Raw genomic sequence first — 22,759 nt, 5'->3', positions numbered from 1 at the left:
TCATGTCTCTGCTCTTTCAGACACTGCCTGATGAAGAGACCTGAGTTGTCTTGAAAGCCTGATATGTTACCTCACTGCTTCTCATTTTTGCTATCCATTATAACGTATCAAACCTGTAAGACTTGTATTTTATTTCTCTTAGGCCTCATGCACACAACCGTTGTTTGGGTCAGCATCCGAGCCGCAGTTTTGTGTGCTGTCCGCACCCATTACTCCGTACCATGGCCCCGCAAAAAAAAAAAAAAAAGTCCTATTCTTGTCCGTTTTGCGGACAAGAATAGGCATTTCTACAAATTCCGCAAATTGCAAAAGGCACACGGGCGGCTTCCGTTTTTTGCAGATCCGCGGTTTGCAGACCGCAAAAAATGGAACGGTCGTGTGCATGAGGCCTTAGGCCTCATGCACACGACCGTATTTTTTCACAGTCCGCAAAACGGGGTTCCGTTGGTCCGTGATCCGTGACCGTTTTTTCGTCCGTGGGTCCTCCTTGATTTTTCCACGGACATGAAAAAACAGTCGTTTTGGTGTCCGCCTGGCCGTGCGGAGCCAAACGGATCCGTCCTGACTTACAATGCAAGTCAATGGGGACGGATTCGTTTGACGTTGACACAATATGGTGCAATTTCAAACGGATCTGTCCCCCATTGACTTTCAATGTAAAGTCAGGAGTTAATATACCATAGGATCGTCGTTTTCTCCAATCCGATGGTATATTTTACCTTGAAGCGTCCCCATCACCATAGGAACATCTCTATGTTAGAATATACCATCGGATTTGAGTTAGAGCGTGAAACTCAGATCCGACAGTATATTCTAACACAGAGGCGTTCCCATGGTGATGGGGACGCTTCAAGTTAGAATATACTGAGAACTGTGTACATGACTGCCCCCTGCTGCCTGGCAGCACCCGATCTCTTACAGGGGGCTGTGATCCGCACAATTAACCCCTCAGGTGCTGCACCTGAAGGGGTTAATTGTGCATATCATAGCCCCCTATAAGAGATCAGGGGCTGCCAGGCAGCACCCAGAGGGGGAGAGGGGAGGCCGCACACTGGCCACCAATGATATTAATACAATAGAGGGGGGGCGGGGGGGGGGGGCGCACACTGGCCACCAATGATAATACAATAGAGGGAGGGAGGGGGAGCCGCACACTGTGTCACCAATGAAAATAATACAATAGAGGGGGCGGGGGGCCGCACACTGTGCCACCAATGAAAATAATACAATAGAGGGAGGGAGGGGGGCGGGGGGGCCGCACTGGCCACCAATGAAATTAAAACTGGGGAGGGAGGGGGGTCTGCCCCCTGCTGCCTGGCAGCCCCTGATCTCTTATAGGGAGCTATGATATGCACAATTAACCCCTTCAGGTGCAGCACCTGAGGGGTTAATTGTGCGGATCACAGCCCCCTGTAAGAGATCGGATGCTGCCAGGCAGCAGGGGGCAGTCATGTACACAGTTCTCAGTATATTCTAACTAGAAGCGTCCCCATCACTATGGGAACGCCTCTGTGTTAGAATATACTGTCGGATATGAGTTTTCACGAAGTGAAAACTCATCTCTGAAAAAGCTTTTATGCAGACGGATCTTCGGATCCGTCTGTATGAAAGTAACCTACGGCCACGGATCACGGACGCGGATGCCAATCTTGTGTGCATCCGTGTTCTTTCACGGACCCATTGACTTGAATGGGTCCGTGAACTGTTGTCCGTCAAAAAAATAGGACAGGTCATATTTTTTTGACGGACAGGAAACACGGATCACGGATGCGGCTGCAAAACGGGGCATTTTCCGATTTTTCCACGGACCCATTGAAAGTCAATAGGTCTGCGAAAAAAAACGGAAAACGGCACAACGGCCACGGATGCACACAACATGAGGCCTTAATGAGAGAAATAAAACAGATGAATGAAAAGCAGCCGTATGGCTCATGACCACAGACCAAGTCATTAATGCAATACTAAGCAATGTGCCTTATATCAAAGCGGCAACTACACACACACTGTAGCTTTTCTGTGTTCCTCAAATGAAAAAATCTAGTGACAAACAAATACTGTCCTGGAAACTTGTAACTTTCCTGCTCATCTTCTGGTAAATATCACATATGGCATAACTCTTCAGACACTATGGGGGAATTTATCACGCTCTGTGCAATACCAAAAAACAAACAAACACACTCCCCTTAACCGCCTCCGGACCGCCTATCCGGAGGCGGCTGTCTCAGGCAGAGTCACGCATCTACGCGTCATGTCGCGATTACGCTCACAGCCGGCCCGCGCATGCGCATCGCGGGCCGGCAAAAGTTACAGGACAAGTTCGTCATCAGCCTGCCAGCCAATGATCGTCGCTGGCAGGCTGATGATTTTCAAAAAACCGAATCAGAAGCCATCTAACACATTATATTTATAAATATAAGGTGTTAAATGGCTTCTGTGCTCCTCTGCTGGTCCTTTTCGTCGGTTGGTCCCAGCAGAGGAGCAGACATCACAGTGAGTACACACCAACACCACACATAGCCCCAGATCACCCCCCCCATCACCCCAATTAACCCCTTGATCACCCCTTGATCGCCCCTGGCAATCACCTAGTGAAAGGGAAAAAAGTGATCAGTGTAAACTGTCACTTATTTTTTTCACTGGTATTGACTGTTAGGTTTTAGGATAGTTTAGGCCCCTTGGTTAGGTAGTTAGCGATCGTTTAGCGCCCAGCCCACCGCACCGCAGTCACTGATTCGCTGATTAGCGTATCGCTAATCAGCATTTGTACTTTTATAGTATCTGTAAGTGATCAGAACTGATCACAGTCAGATCTATAATTGTATTAGTGTCACCTTAGCTCGCCCTCCACCCAAAACGCAGTGTTTGCCCGATCAGGCCTGATCGGTCGCCCACACGTGAGTTCACCCACGCCCGCCCCGCCGCAGTGACAATTTATTTTTTGATCACTGCACAATCACTTCACAAGCGCTGCGGCGATAAAAAAAAAATCAGTTTTGATATTTTTTATCAATCGCAGCGGCTTCCGGTACTTCGCTAGCCTCCCATTTGTAAGACAGCCTTGCTTTTTTTCTTGGGTAGTCTCAGGGAATACCCCCTAAATTTAGTTGACCAAATGGCAAACAAGGGGTATACTTCTGAAGAGGCCTACAGGATTCTGACCCAGTCGGATGAGGAATGGGAACCCTCATCTGACGAATCCAGCGGGTCAGAATATGAACCTGTAGAAAGCAGTGGCAGTCTGACCCAAAGTTCGGACGAGGAGGTTGAGGTCCCTGATACCACCAGGCGTACCCGGCCCAGTATTGCTAGACCACAGGTTGCGCAGGATCCGCTTCAAGGGCAGCAGAGTGGGGCTGGCGCTGTCGGGTTACGTGGTGAGGCATACACCAGCAGTTCAGCCCACCCTGGACCTAGTACCAGCACTGCCGTACAACATGGTGAAGTGGCGAGCACCAGAAGGGCAGTTGAAGCTGGTACGGTGGCACGTGCAGTAGTTACCCCGTCGCAGCCACCGCACAGACAGGCCCGTAGAGCCCCTAGAGTCCCTGAGGTGCTGGCAAACCCTGATTGGCAGCCCCCAACTTCAGCCGCACCAGTAGTTCCCCCTTTCACCGCCCAGTCTGGAGTTCGGGTTGAGACAGCTCAGATCGGTTCGGCACTGGGATTTTTTGAGCTGTTCTTGACTGTGGAGCTCTTGGACTTAGTCGTGGCAGAAACAAATCGGTATGCCACTCAATTTATAGCCGCCAACCCGGGAAGCTATTATGCCCAGTCTTTCCGGTGGAAACCCGTCCAAGTTTCCGAATTAAAAATAATTCTGGGCCTTCTCCTTAACATGGGTCTAACCAAAAAGCATGAATTGCGGTCATATTGGTCCGCAAACCCAATTCATCACATGCCCATGTTCTCTGCTGCCATGTCCAGGGCACGATTTGAGGCCATCCTGCGTTTCCTGCACTTTAGCGACAACAGCACCTCTCGTCCCAGAGGCCACCCAGCTTTTGACCGGCTCCACAAAATTCGGCCTCTCATAGACCACTTCAACACTAAATTTGCAGATTTGTATACCCCTGAGCAAAACATCTGCGTAGACGAGTCCCTTATACATTTTACCGGGCGCCTTGGCTTCAAACAGTACATCCCAAGCAAGCGCGCCCGGTATGGGGTCAAATTGTATAAGCTCTGTGAAAGGGCCACAGGCTATACCCACAGATTTCAGATCTATGAGGGTAAAGATCAGACCCTGGAGCCGGTCGGTTGCCCTGACTACCTGGGGAGCAGTGGGAAGACAGTCTGGGACTTGGTGTCACCCTTATTTGGCAAGGGGTACCATCTTTATGTGGACAATTTCTACACAAGTGTGCCCCTCTTGAGGCATTTGTTTCTAGAACAGATTGGCTGCTGTGGCACTGCGCGACCTAGTCGCCGGGGCTTCCCCCAACGGCTCGTTACCACCCGTCTTGCAAGGGGGGAGAGGGCTGCCTTGTGTAACGAAGAACTGCTAGCGGTGAAATGGAGAGACAAGCGTGACGTTTACATGCTCTCCTCCATTCACACAGTCACGACAATACAAATAGAACGGGCAACCAGTGTCATTGAAAAGCCCCTCTCGGTCCACGACTATAATTCGCTCATGGGAGGGCTGAACTTCAATGACCAGATGTTGGCTCCTTATTTAGTTTCCCGACGCACCCGACGCTGGTATAAGAAGGTGTCTGTATATTTGATTCAATTGGCTGTATATAATAGTTTTGTTCTCTACAGTAAGGCTGGGAGAACAGGATCCTTCCTCAAATTTCAGGAAGAGATCATCGAGAACCTCCTGTATCCAAGAGGTTCCGTGGCCCATTCCACCAGTGTAGTGAGCCGTCTACACGAGTGACATTTCCCCAGTGTCGTTTCTGGTACCTCAACCCAAGCGCCACCCCGAAAAAGATGTTGTGTCTGTAGCAGGAGTGGAATAAGGCGTGACACCCGCTATTTCTGTCCTGACTGTCCTGACCACCCTGCCCTATGCTTTGGGGGGTGTTTCCGGAAGTACCACACACAGGTACACTTAGCATAGGGATTGCGTTTCACAGGACAGGCACACAGGGCTATTAGGGCCCTTTCACTCACAGCTGCTGCAAACCTCTCCTTTCACCTAGGACAAAGTGCATAATGTACTTCGCCACATCTTTGGGCGATTTGCGCTTTGCACATTGTCCCATGAGGAAGGAGAGGTTTGTCCTATAAAAGGTTTAAAAAAAATAAATAAAAAATCACCGGTAAGCAAAAAAGTTAATGTTCTGTTCAAAAAGTTAAAGTTTATAAAAGTTAATGTTCCGTTCAAATGTTATATGATGTTAATAAATTTATTGCGTTGCGGCCTGGTTTTTTCTTTTTTTTTTTTTACCTTCTAGGTGGACTAACCGATGAACCAGTTGCAGCACTGATGTGCATTCTGACAGAAGCATTGCGCTGCTGTCAGATTACACAAAAGTCGGTGTATGCGGCGCTGCAAGACGAGATTTCTCCTCTGCAGTAAAAGATACGTTTGCCGAGGCATAAAAGATACGTTTGCCAAGGTATTCCGTGAGGGGCATGGCAAGTTCATAGAATTTTTTATTTTTTGTCACAAGTTAGCGGAAAATTATGATTTTTTTTCTTACAAAGTCTCATATTCCACTAACTTGTGACAAAAATAAAAACTTCCATGAACTCACTATGCCCATCATGAAATACCTTGGGGTGTCTTCTTTCCAAAATGGGGTCACTTGTGGGGTAGTTATACTGCCCTGGCATTTTAGGGGCCCTAATGCGTGAGAAGTAGTTTGAAATCAAAATGTGTAAAAAATGCCCTGTGAAATCCTAAAGGTTGTCTTTGGAATGTGGGCCCCTTTGCCCACCTAGGCTGCAAAAAAGTGTCACACATGTGGTATCGCCGTACTCAGAAGAAGTTGGGCAATGTGTTTTGGGGTGTCATTTTACATATACCCATGCTGGGTGAGATAAATATCTCGGTCAAATGTCAACTTTGGATAAAAAAAAATGGGAAAAGTTGTCTTTTGCCGAGATATTTCTCTCACCCAGCATGGGTATATGTAAAATGACACCCCAAAACACATTGCCCAACTTCTCCTGAGTACGGCGATACCACATGTGTGACACTTTTTTTTAGCCTAGGTGGGCAAAGGGGCCCACATTCCAAAGACAACCTTTAGGATTTCACAGGGCATTTTTTACACATTTTGATTTCAAACTACTTCTCACGCATTAGGGCCCCTAAAACGCCAGGGCAGTATAACTACCCCACAAGTGACCCCATTTTGGAAAGAAGACACCCCCAGGTATTTCGTGATGGGCATAATGAGTTCATGGAAGTTTTTATTTTTTGGCACAAGTTAGTGGAATATGAGACTTTGTAAGAAAAAAAAAAAATCATCATTTTCCGCTAACTTGTGACAAAAAATAAAAAGTTCTATGAACTCACTATGCCCATCAGCGAATACCTTAGGGTGTCTACTTTCCGAAATGGGGTCATTTGTGGGGTTTTTCTACTGTCTGGGCATTGTAGAACCTCAGGAAACATGACAGGTGCTCAGAAAGTCAGAGCTGCTTCAAAAAGCGGAAATTCACATTTTTGTACCATAGTTTGTAAACGCTATAACTTTTACCCAAACCATTTTTTTTTTTTTACCCAAACATTTTTTTTTATTAAAGACATGTAAAACAATAAATTTTGAGAAAAATTTAAATAGAAATGTAGTTTTATTTGAAAAATTTTACAACCGAAATTGAAAAAAAATCTTTAAATTTCGATAATAACAAAAAAAGTAAAAATGTCAGCAGAAATACCACTAAATGAAAGCTCTATTAGTGAGAAGAAAAGGAGGTAAAATTCATTTGGGTGGTAAGTTGCATGACCGAGCAATAAACCGTGAAAGTAGTGTAGTGCAGAATTGTAAAAAGTGGTCTGGTCATTAAGGGTGTTTAAAGGGTTTCTATCACTTCGTATGACATAATTATCTGTCAGACACTAGCGATCTGCTAGTGTCTGCTCTGGCCAACCATCCTACTATAATCACTTGTGGGGCAGCGGTTTTGCTAAAAAACTAACTTTTATAAATATGCTAATGAGCCTCTAGGTGCTATGTGGGCGTCATTAGCACCTAGAGGCTCCGTCTACCTTCATAGACAGCCGCCGCCCAGCGCGTCCCTCCGGCCCGCCCATGTCCTCCTCCGTGTGACGCAGCGGACAAGTTCTCGCGCATGCGCCGTGCGCGGCTGTATTCGGCGCATTTGAGATCTCAGCTCGGAGCGGTCAGACATTCAATGCGCATGCGCCGCATTGAATGTCTGCATGTTCGTCACATGTATATGCAGTAATGTTTAACCTGTCTTTTTCCAAAGAATTCCCATTCTTTTATATAAGGTCATGCACACGTCTACATGTGGTTATAGTAGCTCGGACACAAAGTGTATGGGTACCAATACCTATGTTAAGGGGAATCTCACCAGGTACCTCCCTGTCTGTCTGGCTGTAGATTACCTGATTACCACAGTTTTTTTTGTTGATCTGAGGCTTTGTTCCCAAGTTCTGCTACTTTTTATTATTATGCAAAGTGGGAGTTTGTTGCAACAAGGGAATCACCATTGTTCTTGTTGCACCCAAGCTCCACTCCTTTCTGTGGCCGGCCTCTTCCTCATTGCTTTGCCACTGCCTGGCCTTGTCAATCATGGCAGCCACGGAAAGGCTGGCAACACAAAGGAGCAGAGTTTGGGTGCAATGAGAGCAATGGTGACGTCCTCATTACACCGAACGCCTAGTTTGCATGTTAGGAAAAAGTATCATAACTCGGGAACAGAGTCTCAGATAAACCAAAGGTAAACTACGGATATGTGTCCATGCAAACAGTTGGATAGGGAGGTCGCTGGTGTTCCATTCCCCTTAAATACAGTAGATCAGTCCAGCCTCTCTAGCAGCTTCAAAGGCTGTCTGAGTGGTGTGATCTCCCCCGTGTGTAAGGAAAACTTGCAATCATGAGTTACCTGCGGTGCCTATTGTGATAGAGAATCTTCATCTCAAAAGCTTTAGCTCGTTGAGCAATTTTGTATCCAATCCTCCCCATTCCAACAATTCCAAGTGTCATCCCTGTTATATCTCCTCCTACCCAGTTAGCATGGAATCGTTCAGTCTTGGGGGACACGGCAATCTCATGAGCTGTGCACAAAATAAAACACAGAATCATAAAAGAAAATGTTATTTTATTTGAGAAGAAAATTGAACACTCAAGACTTTAGGAAAGTCAAGTTGGCCGTACATGAGATAGCTGTAAGCTGAATGCTTGTTGGCCGACAGCTATCTGTCCTAGTCCTCCCATACATTTGTATCCTTAGCTGGGAAAGGCATGCATATGTAGTGAAAGTCAAGAAAGCCTTGTCTCCCTAGGTACAAAAGGATCAGGCAGATGAAATCCAACTTGGCCGATCTGATCCTTATCTTCTCCAATATCTTCTTCAGGATGAGTCAGGAGGCCCCATACACATTAGATGGATATGGCTCTAAGGCAGTGTTTCCCAACCAGTGTGCCTCCAGCTGTTGCAAAACTACGACTCCCAGCATGCCCGGACAGCCTTTTGCTGTGCGGGCATGCTGGGAGTTGTAGTTTTGCAACAGCTGGAGGCGCACTGGTTGGGAAACACTGCTCTAAGGTGTGTGAACAGCTTAAGATTCAGATAATAAAATTGTTCTCATAGTAGCACGTCCATAACTTATACCTAGTCACAATACAGTGGCCCAATAATAAGATTCGTGGCACTATATAGGGATATACTGTATATTATATTAAGGCTATTTCCAGAGGTTAGGTAATTTTTATATTTCGGAAGGTGTTCATGGTTATATTATTTTCAGAGGTTAGGCACAAGTTTGTGGAATCGGTAAGTCAAACCTCTGACTCCTTCATAAATGGCTCATCTATAATAATTAGCATTTTTAAAGGGATTCTGTCACCTCGTTTTACCCTATAGAGATGCGGACATGCACGTCTAGATCGCCGCTAGCATGTCCGCATGTCCATCATGAAACACTCGTTCCCGATAATTAGCCCATGTAAGGGTACGTCCACATGGTCATGATTCCTGATGCAGTTTTGGAGGCCAAAATCAGAAGTGGATTATAAAAGGAGAAAAGAATACAAAGGACAGATACAGCTTCTCCTCTTTTTTGAATTTATTCCTAGTTTTGCCTTCCAAAACTGCATTAGGAAACCTGAGTGACCGTACCCTAAACGTGCCACCGATCAATAATCGTTTATGTGGACAACAAAAATTATTGTTTCTGGGAAGCAGATTGTGCTGTGTAAATGGCTATTTGCTTCCCACTAACAGTGGATCTGTATGGGGATGAGGGATTGCAGTAGCCTCCCTTGTCACCATATAGTGGAGGTGATTGCTGTGTGTAAATGCAATTATTGGAAGGAACAGTTTCTTCCCGATCACTGCCTGCTCAGTCGGTACGTGTAAATACACCATTACTATAGTAACATCAGACTTTTCAATATTTTTGTCACAATCTTAAAATTTTATTTTGAAGCCAAAATTAAAGTCGGACCATTTCTATTAACTCTGACTTCGACCAAAACTGGTTAGGTAGCCGGTGTGGCTGGAAATCTGCACCTGCTTTGGGGTATTCCCGTCTCATAAAGTGATGGGATACTGTATGGCTAGATGACGCCATCAGTTTCTGATTAGCGGGGGTTTGATCTTGTGCACCCCCATCAGTCCTGAGAATGAAAGGGCTACAGAGGTGATTTGGGGCTACAGCACTGATTCAGCTGTGTGGTCCCTTCACTGCTTTTCCCTGCACAGCAGCGCTCTGATCACCCGCCATAATTCTGGTGCAACATGCTTAGTAAATGTCCTCCAATGTATTGTTATAGCGGACAGCACTTCCTGTGACCACCGCTGTACAAGTAGATGCTTATAAGAAGTAGGTAGTCACCCATGCACCAACTGATTCCTAGAGAATGCACAGACCCTGCTAAAAAGGAGCATACTCTTGTGTGTATGCAGTTATTAAAGTGCAGAAAGGATGTACATACATGTGTAGGCTGAAAATATACATTACCCTCCATAAAACTTCTGGCTGATACCAGAAGCAACGTCATTGCCAAATCTGCTGTAGAACTGGTGACGGCATGAGGAGTGTTAGCCACTTTCACGCCATAGCTTGATATCATCTTTATATCCAAATGGTCCACTCCTGCTCCAGCACTTGCTATCACTTTGAGCCTAGGTAGACACTTCAGGAGCTTGCTGTCAACATCTGGTTTGTTGGCCCAGTTAAAAATGCACTTGATCTTTTCAGATAACTGTTCCTTATTTTCCTTGAACTCTTTCATGGTAATCAGATTAAAGCGCTCCTTCAGAAAGTCCACATGTTCTTCCATGACTCCATAAGGTCCTCCAATCTCCTCCACCAATGCCCCAGGCAGCTCTTTACCATTACTCATCCTACAAATAGTATTAGGCAAAAATGAGTTAGTCAAGTAAAAAATGGTTCTGCCTGCCTTCCTAGGAACGCTGCGAAAACTTGCCATACATATGGTCCTTGCAAAATGTCCCTTGGTTTACGGGCTTGTCCCGTGATTAAACATTAAATGATTGGTTAATAATTTATTTCTGGCTCTAAACAAATCTTTAATCGTTCATCCTAGTTAGGTTTTACTGGTATTATTTTAACTTGCACGGTTCTTTCTTTTCACCTACCCCCTTGTACGTATTTTATTTTATGTCATTTCACTAATTTGTCTGTTAAATTTTCAGGTAAGGTTCACCAATTTTTGGCTGTGATATACCCCTGCTCTACCTAGTAGACAGTTTAACAAATTTGTCTGTTACATTCTTAGGTGACATTTTACCATTTTTGCCGTGAATAAACCCCTGCTCTGCATAGGTGACAGGGACTTAAATTTCTAAAATTCGTCTTTAATTGGCCCTTTCATTCGGTCCTTCTGCTTTATTAATTTGTCCCACATTTCAGCTCGATCACATTGCAGCCATTGACCTCCCTTGGATATGGTCTCCCTTTCTCACGCTCCCTCTCTGGCGTGGAACTCTGATTCCCCGCTAACCGTGATCAACATGGTAGGCGCAGAAAAGAACATCGAAAGTTGATAGAGCAGATATCCAATTGGATCGTGGACATCACGAGGACGTGCGACATGGTGGAGCAGTATGTGTGCACATGCCTACACGTACTGACTGATGAGTCTGCCCCCTTCAACTTCTGGGTCTACAAATTGGGCATATGGCCTGAGCTTGCCCCTTACGCCTTGGAGGTTCTGGCCTGCCCTGCAGCCAGTGTATTGTCTGAACGTGTGTTTAGCACGGCTGGAGGGGGTTATAACAGGTTATATTTCCCAATGTTTTGGGGTGTACCCTAATTTAAACAAAAAAATAAATAAAATGTAAACCAAAAACCAATGTTGGCTACCTCCTCCTCCTCCACTGCCACATCCACCGCCTCCTCAACCTCCTACTCCATATGGACCTCGTCCTCCTAGATCAAGATTATAATTTTTTATTTTTATATATTTTATGTTATTTGAAGTCCTTTCCCTATCCACATTTGTTTGCAGAGCACTTGCCATGCTCTTAACCACAGCCCTCTAGCCCTTTCCATTACTTTTTTTTACAGCCATTTTAGTGCTCAAAGTTCGGGTCTCCATTGACTTCAATGGGGTTTGGGTTCGGGGTCAAGTTTGGGTCCTGAACGTAAACTTTTTTGAGAAGTTCGGCCGAACCCGTACATCCAGGTGTCCGCTCAACTCTAGTGTTAAGTTAAAATATCCAATATGCTTCATGTTGTTTCAGGCGTGCAGTCCTATTGCCTCATCGTCTTGCAGGTGCTACTTGTTCTAAAATTTGAAATTTAAGTTGATTGACCTGATGTTTGGCAGAAATGAAGTGGTGCGGAATGGGTAGTTCAATTTTTTGACAGCGAATATCAGATTTGTCTGTGCCCCACAACCTCATTACGCATGCATCCGCTCATGATGACGTCAGACGCCTAGCGCCACGCGCCTAACGTCGCTCCCATAAACACCCAGGCAGTTGAATGGCGTCTACACGCTATCCTGCACACAAAATGCTACTATGACTAAGGTATGTATTCACTGGCCACCAATGCGTTTATTGCAAGTACCTTGGTCTCGCTACCAACATACTATATCTTGCACCAGGCGTCCCTTGCAATTTTTTTTTACTGACCTGTAAACTCTATGACCTTTGGACAACCTGGGTTCCCCTTATCCAAACAGGCTACTTACCATACATGTTCTATCTTAATATTTACTGCTTTATTATACTGTATATATACACATACACTGTCTATGTCACTAGCATCCATTTATACTACCTATGCCTTTACTACCAACCAGGTCATACTGTTTACTAATTTAGACAATTGCTTTAAATGCCTTAACCCTTTCACCTCCGGAGTTTTTTTTTTTTGTATCTTTTCGTTTTGCTCTCCCTGCCTTCCCAGAACCATAACTTTTTTATTCGTCTGTTCATCTAGCCATATGAGGGCTTGATTTTTGCGGGACAAGTTGTACTTTCCAACGCAACCATTTAATATTGCATATGATGTAGTGGGAAGCGGGAAAAAAAATCCAAATGGGGTGACATTGCAAAAAAAAAAAAAAGCAATTCCACCACAGTTTTACGGGTTGTTTATTTACGACGTTCGATAAAACTGACCAGTTACTTTTATTCTACAGGTCAATACGAATCCGGCGATACCTTATACCTTTTTAGCGATAAAAAAATTAAAAACTGGGAAAAAATCTGCTATTTTTTTTGTTGCCATATTTTGACCCCTATAACTTTTTTGTAATTATGTGTACGGAGCTTTATGGGAGCTCATGTTTTGCGGGGCGATCTGAACGTTTCATTGATACCATGTACAGTCAGGTCCATAAATATTGGGACATTGACACAATTCAAAACTTTTTGGCTCTATACACAACAACAATAGATTTGAAATGAAACACACAAGATGTGCTTTAACTGCAGACTGTCAGCTTTAATTTGAGGGTATTTACATAGAAATCAGGTGAACGGTGTAAGAATTACAACAGTTTGCATATGTGCCTCCCACTTGTTAAGGGACCAAAAGTAATGAGACAGAATAATAATCATAAATCAAACTTTCACTTTTTAATACTTGGTTGCAAATCCTTTGCAGTCAATTACAGCCTGAAGTCTGGAACACGTAGACATCCCCAGACGCTGGGTTTCATCCCTGGTGATGGTCTGCCAGGCCTTTACTGCAACTGTCTTCAGTTCCTGCTTGTTCTTGGGGCATTTTCCCTTCAGTTTTGTCTTCAGCAAGTGAAATGCATGCTCAATCGGATTCAGGTCAGGTGATTGACTTGGCTATTGCATAACATTCCACTTCTTTCCCTTAAAAAACTCTTTGCAGTATGCGTTGGGTCATTGTCCATCTGCACTGTGAGGCGCCGTCCAATGAGTTCTGAAGCATTTGGCTGAATTTGAGCAGATAATATTGCCCGAAACACTTCAGAATTCATTCTGCTGCTTTTGTCAGCAGTCACATCATCAATAAATACAAGAGAACCAGTTCCATTGGCAGCCATACATGCCAACGCAATGACACTACCACCACCATGCTTCACTGATGAGGTGGTATACTTAGGATCATGAGCAGTTCCTTTCCTTCTCCATACTCTTCTCTTCCCATCACTCTGATACAAGTTGAGCTTGATCTCATCTGTCCATAGGATGTTGTTCCAGAACTGTGAGGGCTTTTTTAGATGTCTTTTGGCAAATTCTAATCTGGCCTTCCTGTTTTTGAGGCTCACCAATGGTTTATATCTTGTGGTGAACCCTCTGTATGCACTCTGGTGAAGTCTTCTCTTGGTTGTTGACTTTGAGACACATACACCTACCTCCTGAAGAGTGTTCTTGATCTGGCCAACTGTCGTGAAGGGTGTTTTCTTCACCAGGGAAAAAATTCTTCGGTCATCCATCACGGTTGTTTCCCGTGGTCTTTTGGTGTTGCTAAGCTCACCAATGCGTTCCTTCTTTTTAAGAATGTTCCAAACAGTTGTTTTGGCCACGCCTAATGTTTTTGCTATCTCTCTGATGGGTTTGTTGTGTTTTTTCAGCCTAATGATGGCTTGCTTCACTTATAGTGACAGCTCTTTGGATCTCATCTTGAGAGTTGACAGCAACAGACTCCAAATGCAAATGGCACACTTGAAATGAACTCTGGACCTTTTATCTGCTCATTGTAATTGGGATAATGAGGGAATAACACACACCTGGCCATGGAACAGCTGAGAAGCCAATTGTCCTATTACTTTTGGTCCCTTAACAAGTGGGAGGCACATATGCAAACTGTTGTAATTCCTACACCGTTCACCTGATTTGGATGTAAATACCCTCAAATTAAAGCTGACAGTCTGCAGTTAAAGCACATCTTGTTCGATTCATTTCAAATCCATTGTAGTGGTGTATAGAGCCAAAAATCTTAGAATTGTGTCGACGTCCCAATATTTATGGACCTGACTGTATGTGTATTACTTTGTGATCACTTTATATTACATTTTTTGTAGAAAATGAAGCGACCAAAAACGGTGAATCGGCCATTTGGATGTTTTTTTCAGTTTTGCTGTATGGGAAATATATTTTTATACTATGGGCGTTTTCGCACATCGCGACACCCATGATGTGTATTTTTTTAATTCTTTTATTTTTATTTGGGAAAAGGGGGGTGATTTGAATTTGTTGAAAATGTTTTATTTTATTATTTTAACCTTTTTTTTTCTTTTACACTTTTTTTTTTATAGTTCGCATAGGGAACTATAACAATCAATCATCTGATTGCTATTATCATAGACTTCAATGCACTAGCATTGGAATCTATGGTGATTTTACTAGTTTCCTATGGAGCCCTATTACAGCCAAGGGCTCCATAGGAAATACTATGCAGCAGCCTCCTGTCATTCACAAAGACAGGGGCTGCGGCACACAAGCTCCGGCTCCTCCGATCGCCACACGGGGGAGCCGGAGCACCACCGAAAGTGCTCAGGAGCGGGCGCCATCTTTAAAGACCCGGCCAGTGCCGTACTATTACGGCGCTGAGGGTGAAGGTCTTAATGCCGTCTATATTTAAGCTCTCTTCACATATCTTTATGGATGGTGGATATAAATCAACTACTGAGTATATATTTAAATATATATCTGAATTACTATACAGCTATAAATCAATCAAAGATAGATAGTCTCATTCTCAATGCTAGTCTGAAGTCTAAGTGTCAGGACATGCGTAGTAAAGCAGAGCTGGAGAGACGCGCTGCGAGAGGTATTTTTAGCGGAGAAAAACTAAGTCCATGGACATGATGACATCAAGAGCAGCGGCGGCATTGAAGTCCGAGCACATGCGCGTCACCCGAGGGAGAAAAGAGGTTGGATATCGGGCAACACGTCAGCAATAGGGAGGGGATGGAGTCTCGGGCTTCATACAATCAGCATCTCCATGACTCACCTTGAGCAGACAGATCGCAACATTGTGATTAAGGATTTGCCGGCAGTGCGAGTGAGGTCACAAGCAGAGAGTTTAAATGACCATTTCCGCCCCCAAAAAACATACTCTGTCCTAAACCCCTGAAGACGCCAGGTTAGCTGGCGAAGAATGTTGGGGGGCAGCGTTTGAGGTTTTAGACAGTCAGTGTCAATGGTTACAAGAAATTTATGAATATGAAATGTAACATTTAGTGCAGGAATAGAAGTATGGTGAGCGTGTGGCAGCTGCTACTATGACTCCCTATATCCCTGTATGTGGTACAAGACCCTGAGAGTGAAACTGTGTTACAAATAGAGATAAAACAAAGTATCCACAATTGACAAACTGACAATTTTAAACAGTTTTATTAGTCAGTAGACAAATTATATAAAAGGAATAAAGGTTAAGTTTTAAGAATCAATAATAGCACATTGTAATTAAAATAGCTTTTGATGGTTTTATGGACTTTTTGAAAATAATCTAATCTCTATAGGTGCCTTACTATGTGTATTGGGTCAGTAATATACTTTATAATTTTGCAAATGAGGTGCTCAGAGCACTGGGAGGCAGGCCTATCCCCACGGAGCACCACTTCACCTTCTCCTCTCCCCCCATCGCCATTACCCTCATGGTCACCTTCTCCCTGACTGTGACACTCTCCTCTGTGATTGGACAGCGCTACAGCCAGGGAGAAGGAGACGCCCATTGAGAAACAGGGCAGTCTCCTCCTCCCTGTACCGATGATATTCATTTCCATACCAGGTGGGAAAAGTAAAAGGGGGGCACAATGCGTGAACGGAGCGCCGCACAGATAAGCTAGTAAGTGATCTAAGCTGCCTGCACTATGCCCTACACAACCTCCTACTTATTTCATAATGTTTGGACCCATGAAAGGACCTCTTTAAACATATTTCTATCTTTCTTGTGTGGTTTGTGGTTATATATTTTAATAAAACAGTTCGGTGAGAACGTTTTTTTTTTTCCCTTCATTTTATTACAACAATAATGCTGGAATTAGGCTACTTTCACATCCGGATCCAGCACTGCCGGACGCTACCGGAATGCCCATCAGCCCCATTAATTATAATAAACTGTAGAGGGATCTGGCAGGTAAGTAATCATTTATCAAACTGGTGTAAAGTAGAACTGGCTAAGGCTACTTTTACACTAGCGTTGTTTTAATCCGGCATTCAATTCCTACACCGGAACTGCCCGCCGGATCCAGAAAAACATGTGAAAACGGATTACATTTGAATCCTGATCAGGATTTTGATCACAATGAAAAAATGCAATGGAAAAAACGGATCCGTCATTTATGGACTTTAAATTTTTTTTCACATTTTTCTGGTTTAACATGCAAAAGCCGGATCCGGTTTGACGGAACACACGGCGCCGGATCCGGTGTTAATGCAAGTCAATGGGAAAAAGACTGGATCCGGCGTTCAAAGTGTTCAGGATTTTTGGCCGGAGGTAAAAATACAACATGCTACGTTTTTCTGAAAAGCCTGATCAGTCAAAAAGACTGAACTGAAGACATCCTGATGCATCCTGAACGGATTACTCTCCATTCAGAATGCATTAGGATAAAACTGATCAGTTCTTTTCCGGATTTGAGCCCCTAGGACGGAACTCAGCGGCGGAAAAAAAAAAACGCTAGTGTGAAAGTACCCTAAGGCTACTTTCACACTTGCGGCAGAGAGATCCGGCAAGCAGTTCCGTCGCCGGAACTGCCTGCCGGATCAGGCAAAATGTATGCTAACTGATGGCATTTGTAAGACTGATCAGGATCCTGATCAGTCTTAAAAATGCCTGATCAGTCGAAAAAATGCATTGAAATGCCGGATCCGTCTTTCCGGTGTCATCCGGCAAAAACGGATCCGGCATTTATTTTTTCACCTTTTTTTCAGTCTGCGCATGCGCATACCGGAAGGACGGATCCGGCATTCCGGTATTCTGAATGCCGGATCCGGCACTAATACATTCCTATGGGAAAAAATGCCTGATCCGGCATTCAGGCAAGTCTTCAGTTTTTTTAGCCGGAGATAAAACCGTAGCATGCTACGGTTTTCTCTTTTGCCTGATCAGTCAAAACGACTGAACTGAAGACATCCAGATGCAAACTGAACGGATTAATCTCCATTCAGAATGCATGGGGATATACCTGATCAGTTCTTTTCCGGTATAGAGCCCCTGTGACGGAACTCTATGCCGGAAAAGAAAAACGCAAGTGTGAAAGTAGCCTTAGTTGCCCATAGCATCCAATCAGATTCCACCTTTCATTTTTGACAGATGCTTTGGAAAATGAAAGCAATGGATTCTAGCGGCCCTTAGATTGTGGCCCAAATGCTGAATGGATGGTTAACATGTGGAGATGTATGGAGGGGACTTTTTATAGCACTGGCATATAGAACCTCCCTGCAGCAACTCCATTCTAGTCAGTTTAGTAGTCACCAGCTAGAATGGAGGTGCTGTAAGGAAGACCTCCCTATAACAACTACCATCTGCCCAGAATTGATGAACCTCCCTTCAGCAACTCCGTTCTAGTCATTTAAGTACTGAACCAGCTAGATTGGACCTCCTAGGCATAGGGCTCATGCACATGAATGTATTTTTGGTCGGCATCGCAATTGCAATTTTTGTGGGTCGGATGCGGACCCATTGACTTCAGTGGGGCCGCAAAAGATGTGGACAGCTCACCCATGTACTATCTGCATCCATATGTCTGTTCCGCGGCCCCTTTACAAAATAGAACATGTTCTATTCTTGTCCCCATTATGGACAGATAGGACACTTCTACAAGATGCAGAATGCACACGTCTGGGATCCGCATTTTGTAGATTCGCAATTTGCAAACCCCAAAAACGGCAATGGCCATGCCAGAACAGAGGCAAAGATTGAAAACCCACAGATGCACTATGGAGTGATTCAGTGGGATTTCTGTTTGTGCTTCCACAAAGCAAATAAGTAGTGCATGTGTTACTTTTGCATTGCGGAACCTAGATGCGGATGATGGACTGCGTCATTCAAGTGAATGGGTCCGCATCTGTAGACGGTGGGTACACAGATGGTGCCTGTGCATTGCGGTCCGCAGCACAGACACGGCCGACGCGTATTTGTGTGAATATGGCCTTAACCACTTCCAGACCGGGCCATTTACCCCCTACCTGACCAAGCATAATTTTGCAAATCTGACATGTGTCACTTTATATGGTAATAACTTTGGAACGCTTTTACTTATCCAAGCCATTCAGAGATTGTACATCATGTTAATGGTAAATTTGAGTCAATATGTTTTATCTTTATTTATAAAAAAAAATCCAAAAAATGCAGTTTTCTAAATTTGAATCTCTCTGCTTTTAAGACAGATAGTGATGCCTCATAAAATATTTATTAATTAACATTCCCCATATGTCTACCTTATGTTGGCATCATTTTAGTGATGTAATTTAATTTTTTTAGGACGCTAGAAGGTTTAGAATTTTAGAAGTATTTTTTTAAATTTTTAAGAAAATTTCTAAAGTCAACTTTTTTAAGGACCAGTTCAGTTCTAAAGTCACTTTGTGGGGCTTACATAATTGAAAAAACCCATAAATGACCCCATTTTAGAAATGACACCCCTCAAACTGTTCAAAACTGGTTTTAGAAATGTCGTTAACCCTTTAGGTATTCCACAGGAATTAAAGCAAAATAGAGGTGAAATTTCAAAATGTCACTTTTTTTTGCAGATTTTCCATTTTAATCAATTTTTTCCTGGAACACATCAAGGGTTAACAACAAAGCAAACCTTAATATTTATTACCTTGATTCTGCAGTTTGCATAAACGCCCCATATGTAGTCGTATACCGCTGTTTGGGCACACGGCAGGGCACAGAAGGTAAGGAGCGCCATATGGTTTTTGGAGGGCAGATTTTGCTGGAATGGTCTTTGGGCACCATGTTGCATGTGAAGAGACCCTGAGGTAACCCCACAGTGAAAACCCCCATCTGGATTTTTTAACATGGAATTTTCTGTCATGGTTTTTAAGAGCAATAACTGAGCGCTTATTTTGTGCGAGACAAGCTGTAGTTTTTATTAGCACCATTTTGGGGTACATTTGGCATTCTGGTTGCTTTTTATCTCATTTTTGGGAGGTGAAGTCACAAAAAAAGCTGTTTGGTGTCATTTTTCTATTTCTTTTTTTTACACCGTTCACTTGATGGGGTAGATCATGTGATATTTTTATAGATCTGGTCATTATGGACGCAACGATACCAAATATGTCTAGTTTTTATTTTATTTTAACGTTTAACACAATAAAAACATTTTTAGAAAAAATATATCATGTTTTTGTGGTGCCATTTTCTTAGAGCAATATTTTTTTTCATTTTTCTGGCTATACTCTTGTGTGAGGGCTTGTTTTTTGCGGAACGAGGTGACGTTTTTATTGCTACCATTTTGGGGTACATACGACTTTTTGATTGATTGATATGTTATTTAAGAAGTGACTAAAAAACTGTTTTGGCATAATTTTTATTTTTTATACCGTTCACTTGATGGGGTAGATCATGTGATAATTTTGTAAAGCCAATTGTTACGGACGCTGCGATACCAAATGTCTATTTTTTTACATTTTACACAATAAGAGCATTATTTTTTTAAATCATGTTTTTGTGTTGCAATTTTCCTAGAGCCATATTTATTTTTATTTTTCTGGCTATAGTCTTGTGTGGGGGCTTGTTTTTTTTTTGCGGGACGAGGAGACGTTTTCATCGCTACCATTTTGTGGTACATACGACTTTTTAATTGATTAACATTATGTTTTTTGGGAGGTGAGCCCACTAATAAATCTGCTTTGGTGCAATGTTTATTTACAGTATATATTTTTTTACGGCGTTTACCTGATGCGGACGCGGTGATATCAAATATGTTTATTTTTATTTATTTTTCTTAAATTTTTCAACATTTTTTAAATAACAATTTTGGGGGATTTTTTTATTTTTAAATGTGAAACTTTTTTTAATTTTATTTTTCAAAACACTTTATTTCTTTATGTTAAAATTTTTTTATTTTACACTTTGTGTCCCCCATAAGGTCATAAAAGACCTCTGAGGCACATTTAACTTAATTAAATTATTATTATTTTTTTTACTATTGATTTCTCCTGTAACTGGGGCTGACATACCGGTAGTAGCCCCAGTTAGGCCCCTTTCACACGAGCGAGTATTCCGCGCGGATGCGATGCGGGAGGTGAACGCATTGCACCTGCACTGAATACTGACCCATTCATTTCTATGGGGCTGTGCACACGAGCGGTGATTTTCACGCATCACTTGTGCGTTGCGTGAAAATCGCAGCATGCTCCTCTTTGTGCGTTTTTCACGCAACGCAGGCCCAATAGAAGTGAATGGGGTTGCGTGAAAATCGCAAGCGCGGATGCGGTGCGATTTTCACGCATGGTTGCTAGGTGACAGTCTATAAACTGTATTATTTTCCCTTATAACATGGTTATAAGGGAAAATAATAGCATTCTGAATACAGAATGCATAGTAGGTGATCAATTGAGGGTTAAAAAAAATAAAAAAATTAACTCACCTTCTCCTCTTGTTCGCGTAGCTCCCGGTCTATTCTTTACTTCTCAAAAGATGAACTATCGTCTAAAGGACCTTTGATGACGTCACTCCAGTCATCACATGGTACGTCACATGATCTTTTACCATGGTGATTCACCATGGTAAAAGATCATGTGACGTACCATGTGATGACCGGAGTGACATCATCAAAGGTCCTTTACCCAGGTCCTAAAGAAAAGAATACAGAAGCAGATGCTGGCTGCGCTATCAAGTGGACTAAGGTGAGTTAAACATTTTTTTTTATTTTTTTTTTAACCCCTCCAGCGCTGTTTTACTATGCATTCTGTATTCAGAATGCTATTATTTTCCCTTCTAACCATGGTATAAGGGAAAATAATACAATCTACAGAACATTGATCCCAAGCCCGAACTTCTGTGAAGAAGTTCGGGTTTGGGTACCAAACATGCGCGATTTTTCTCACGCGCGTGCAAAACGCATTACAATGTTTTGCACACGCACGGAAAAATCGCGGGTGTTCCCGCAACGCACCTGCACATTTTCCCGCAACGCCCGTGTGAAAGAGGCCTTACAGGGGAAATACACCCCCCAGAGAGGCTGTACAGCAGAATACAACGCTGTACAGCCTCAGTGCAGGGCTGATCGAGGTCTGTGAAAGACCCAACAGCTCCTGCACTCCCCCGGCCCAGGCGGTCACATGACCACCGGGCCAGGACAGGAAGAGGCATATATACAGCGATCTAGAAGGCAGGGACACCAAGGAACGATCCCTGCCTTCTCTCTGACAGCGGGTCCCCCGCTCTGCGCTGACATCTCTGAAAGGGCGTTCCAGAACATCCATTCAGAGATAAACTGACCGCCCAGGACGTTTATAGTCAATACATATAAATATTAACAATTCAAAACACCTCCTTTCCTATTTTTATATATAAGAAACAATAATAAAATTCAACATAATGGGTATCTTCAAATCCAAAAATGTCCGAACTATCAAAATGAAAAAAAAAGTACATGTCGCTCAAGAATAAAAAAAATATTATATATATAATCAGGCAGGAAGGAAAAAATGAAAACGCAAAAACGCAAAACACTGATGACTGTGCTTCATGTTCTCATTTCACTAGCGTCCTCCATACTGAAACTCCAATGCAGTCCGCTCTGTCCTGGCAGCAGTGATGATCCGCCTGGATTGGAGTTGCTCCTGGCCTCCTCACTGCTGTAGGGAGGACCTACCAGGAGCAACTCCAATCTAGACGCAACCGTGAGGAAAGCTAAAAAAAAAACCTGGTGACTTCCGGTAAATAGGGGCGAGTTCACACCTCTACAACTCACCTGAAACGAATAAACTGCAGCCAAGTAGCTGCGGCCCCGGAGAATGGCTAATGCTGGTACTGGGCATGCGCGGTGCCTGTACATGCAGGCTAAACCACTGTGGCGGGGTCACGTGTGTGTGATGTCACTTTGTACTTCTAGCGCGACGACGTTAGGGCAGATGCTTGAGCCGCCATTTTGGATTCGGGAACTAAGATATTAAAGGTACTAGTATCACTTTTGCTTATGAGAAATTATCCGGATTTGCAACTGTAGAGACTTCTAAAAAAAAGAATAAAACG

General features: G+C 43.4%; 1 protein-coding gene across 3 annotated transcripts in view; it reads right to left on the bottom strand.

Moving 5' to 3' along the window:
- Positions 1-22,576, bottom strand: part of LOC121002175 (glyoxylate/hydroxypyruvate reductase B-like) — a 32,864-nt gene extending 10,288 nt beyond the window's left edge. For 2 of the 3 annotated variants that reach the window (XM_040433513.1, XM_040433512.1), the window contains exons 1-2: positions 10,112-10,596; positions 8,032-8,203 (exon numbers count right to left, since the gene is read on the bottom strand). In XM_040433513.1, coding sequence (XP_040289447.1) covers positions 8,032-8,203; positions 10,112-10,583 — 644 coding nt within the window. In that variant the 5' untranslated portion in view covers positions 10,584-10,596. Of the gene's footprint in view, positions 1-8,031; positions 8,204-10,111; positions 10,597-22,478 lie in introns of those variants that run through there. The other variant, XM_040433514.1, reaches the window with a different exon arrangement.
- Between the last annotated feature and the right edge of the window lie 183 nt (positions 22,577-22,759).

This window comes from Bufo bufo, chromosome 5 (genome assembly GCF_905171765.1).
Source record: "Bufo bufo chromosome 5, aBufBuf1.1, whole genome shotgun sequence".
Lineage (NCBI taxonomy): Eukaryota > Metazoa > Chordata > Amphibia > Anura > Bufonidae > Bufo > Bufo bufo.
Note: the sequence above shows the minus strand (reverse complement) of the source record. Positions and strands in the feature narration are given on the sequence as shown.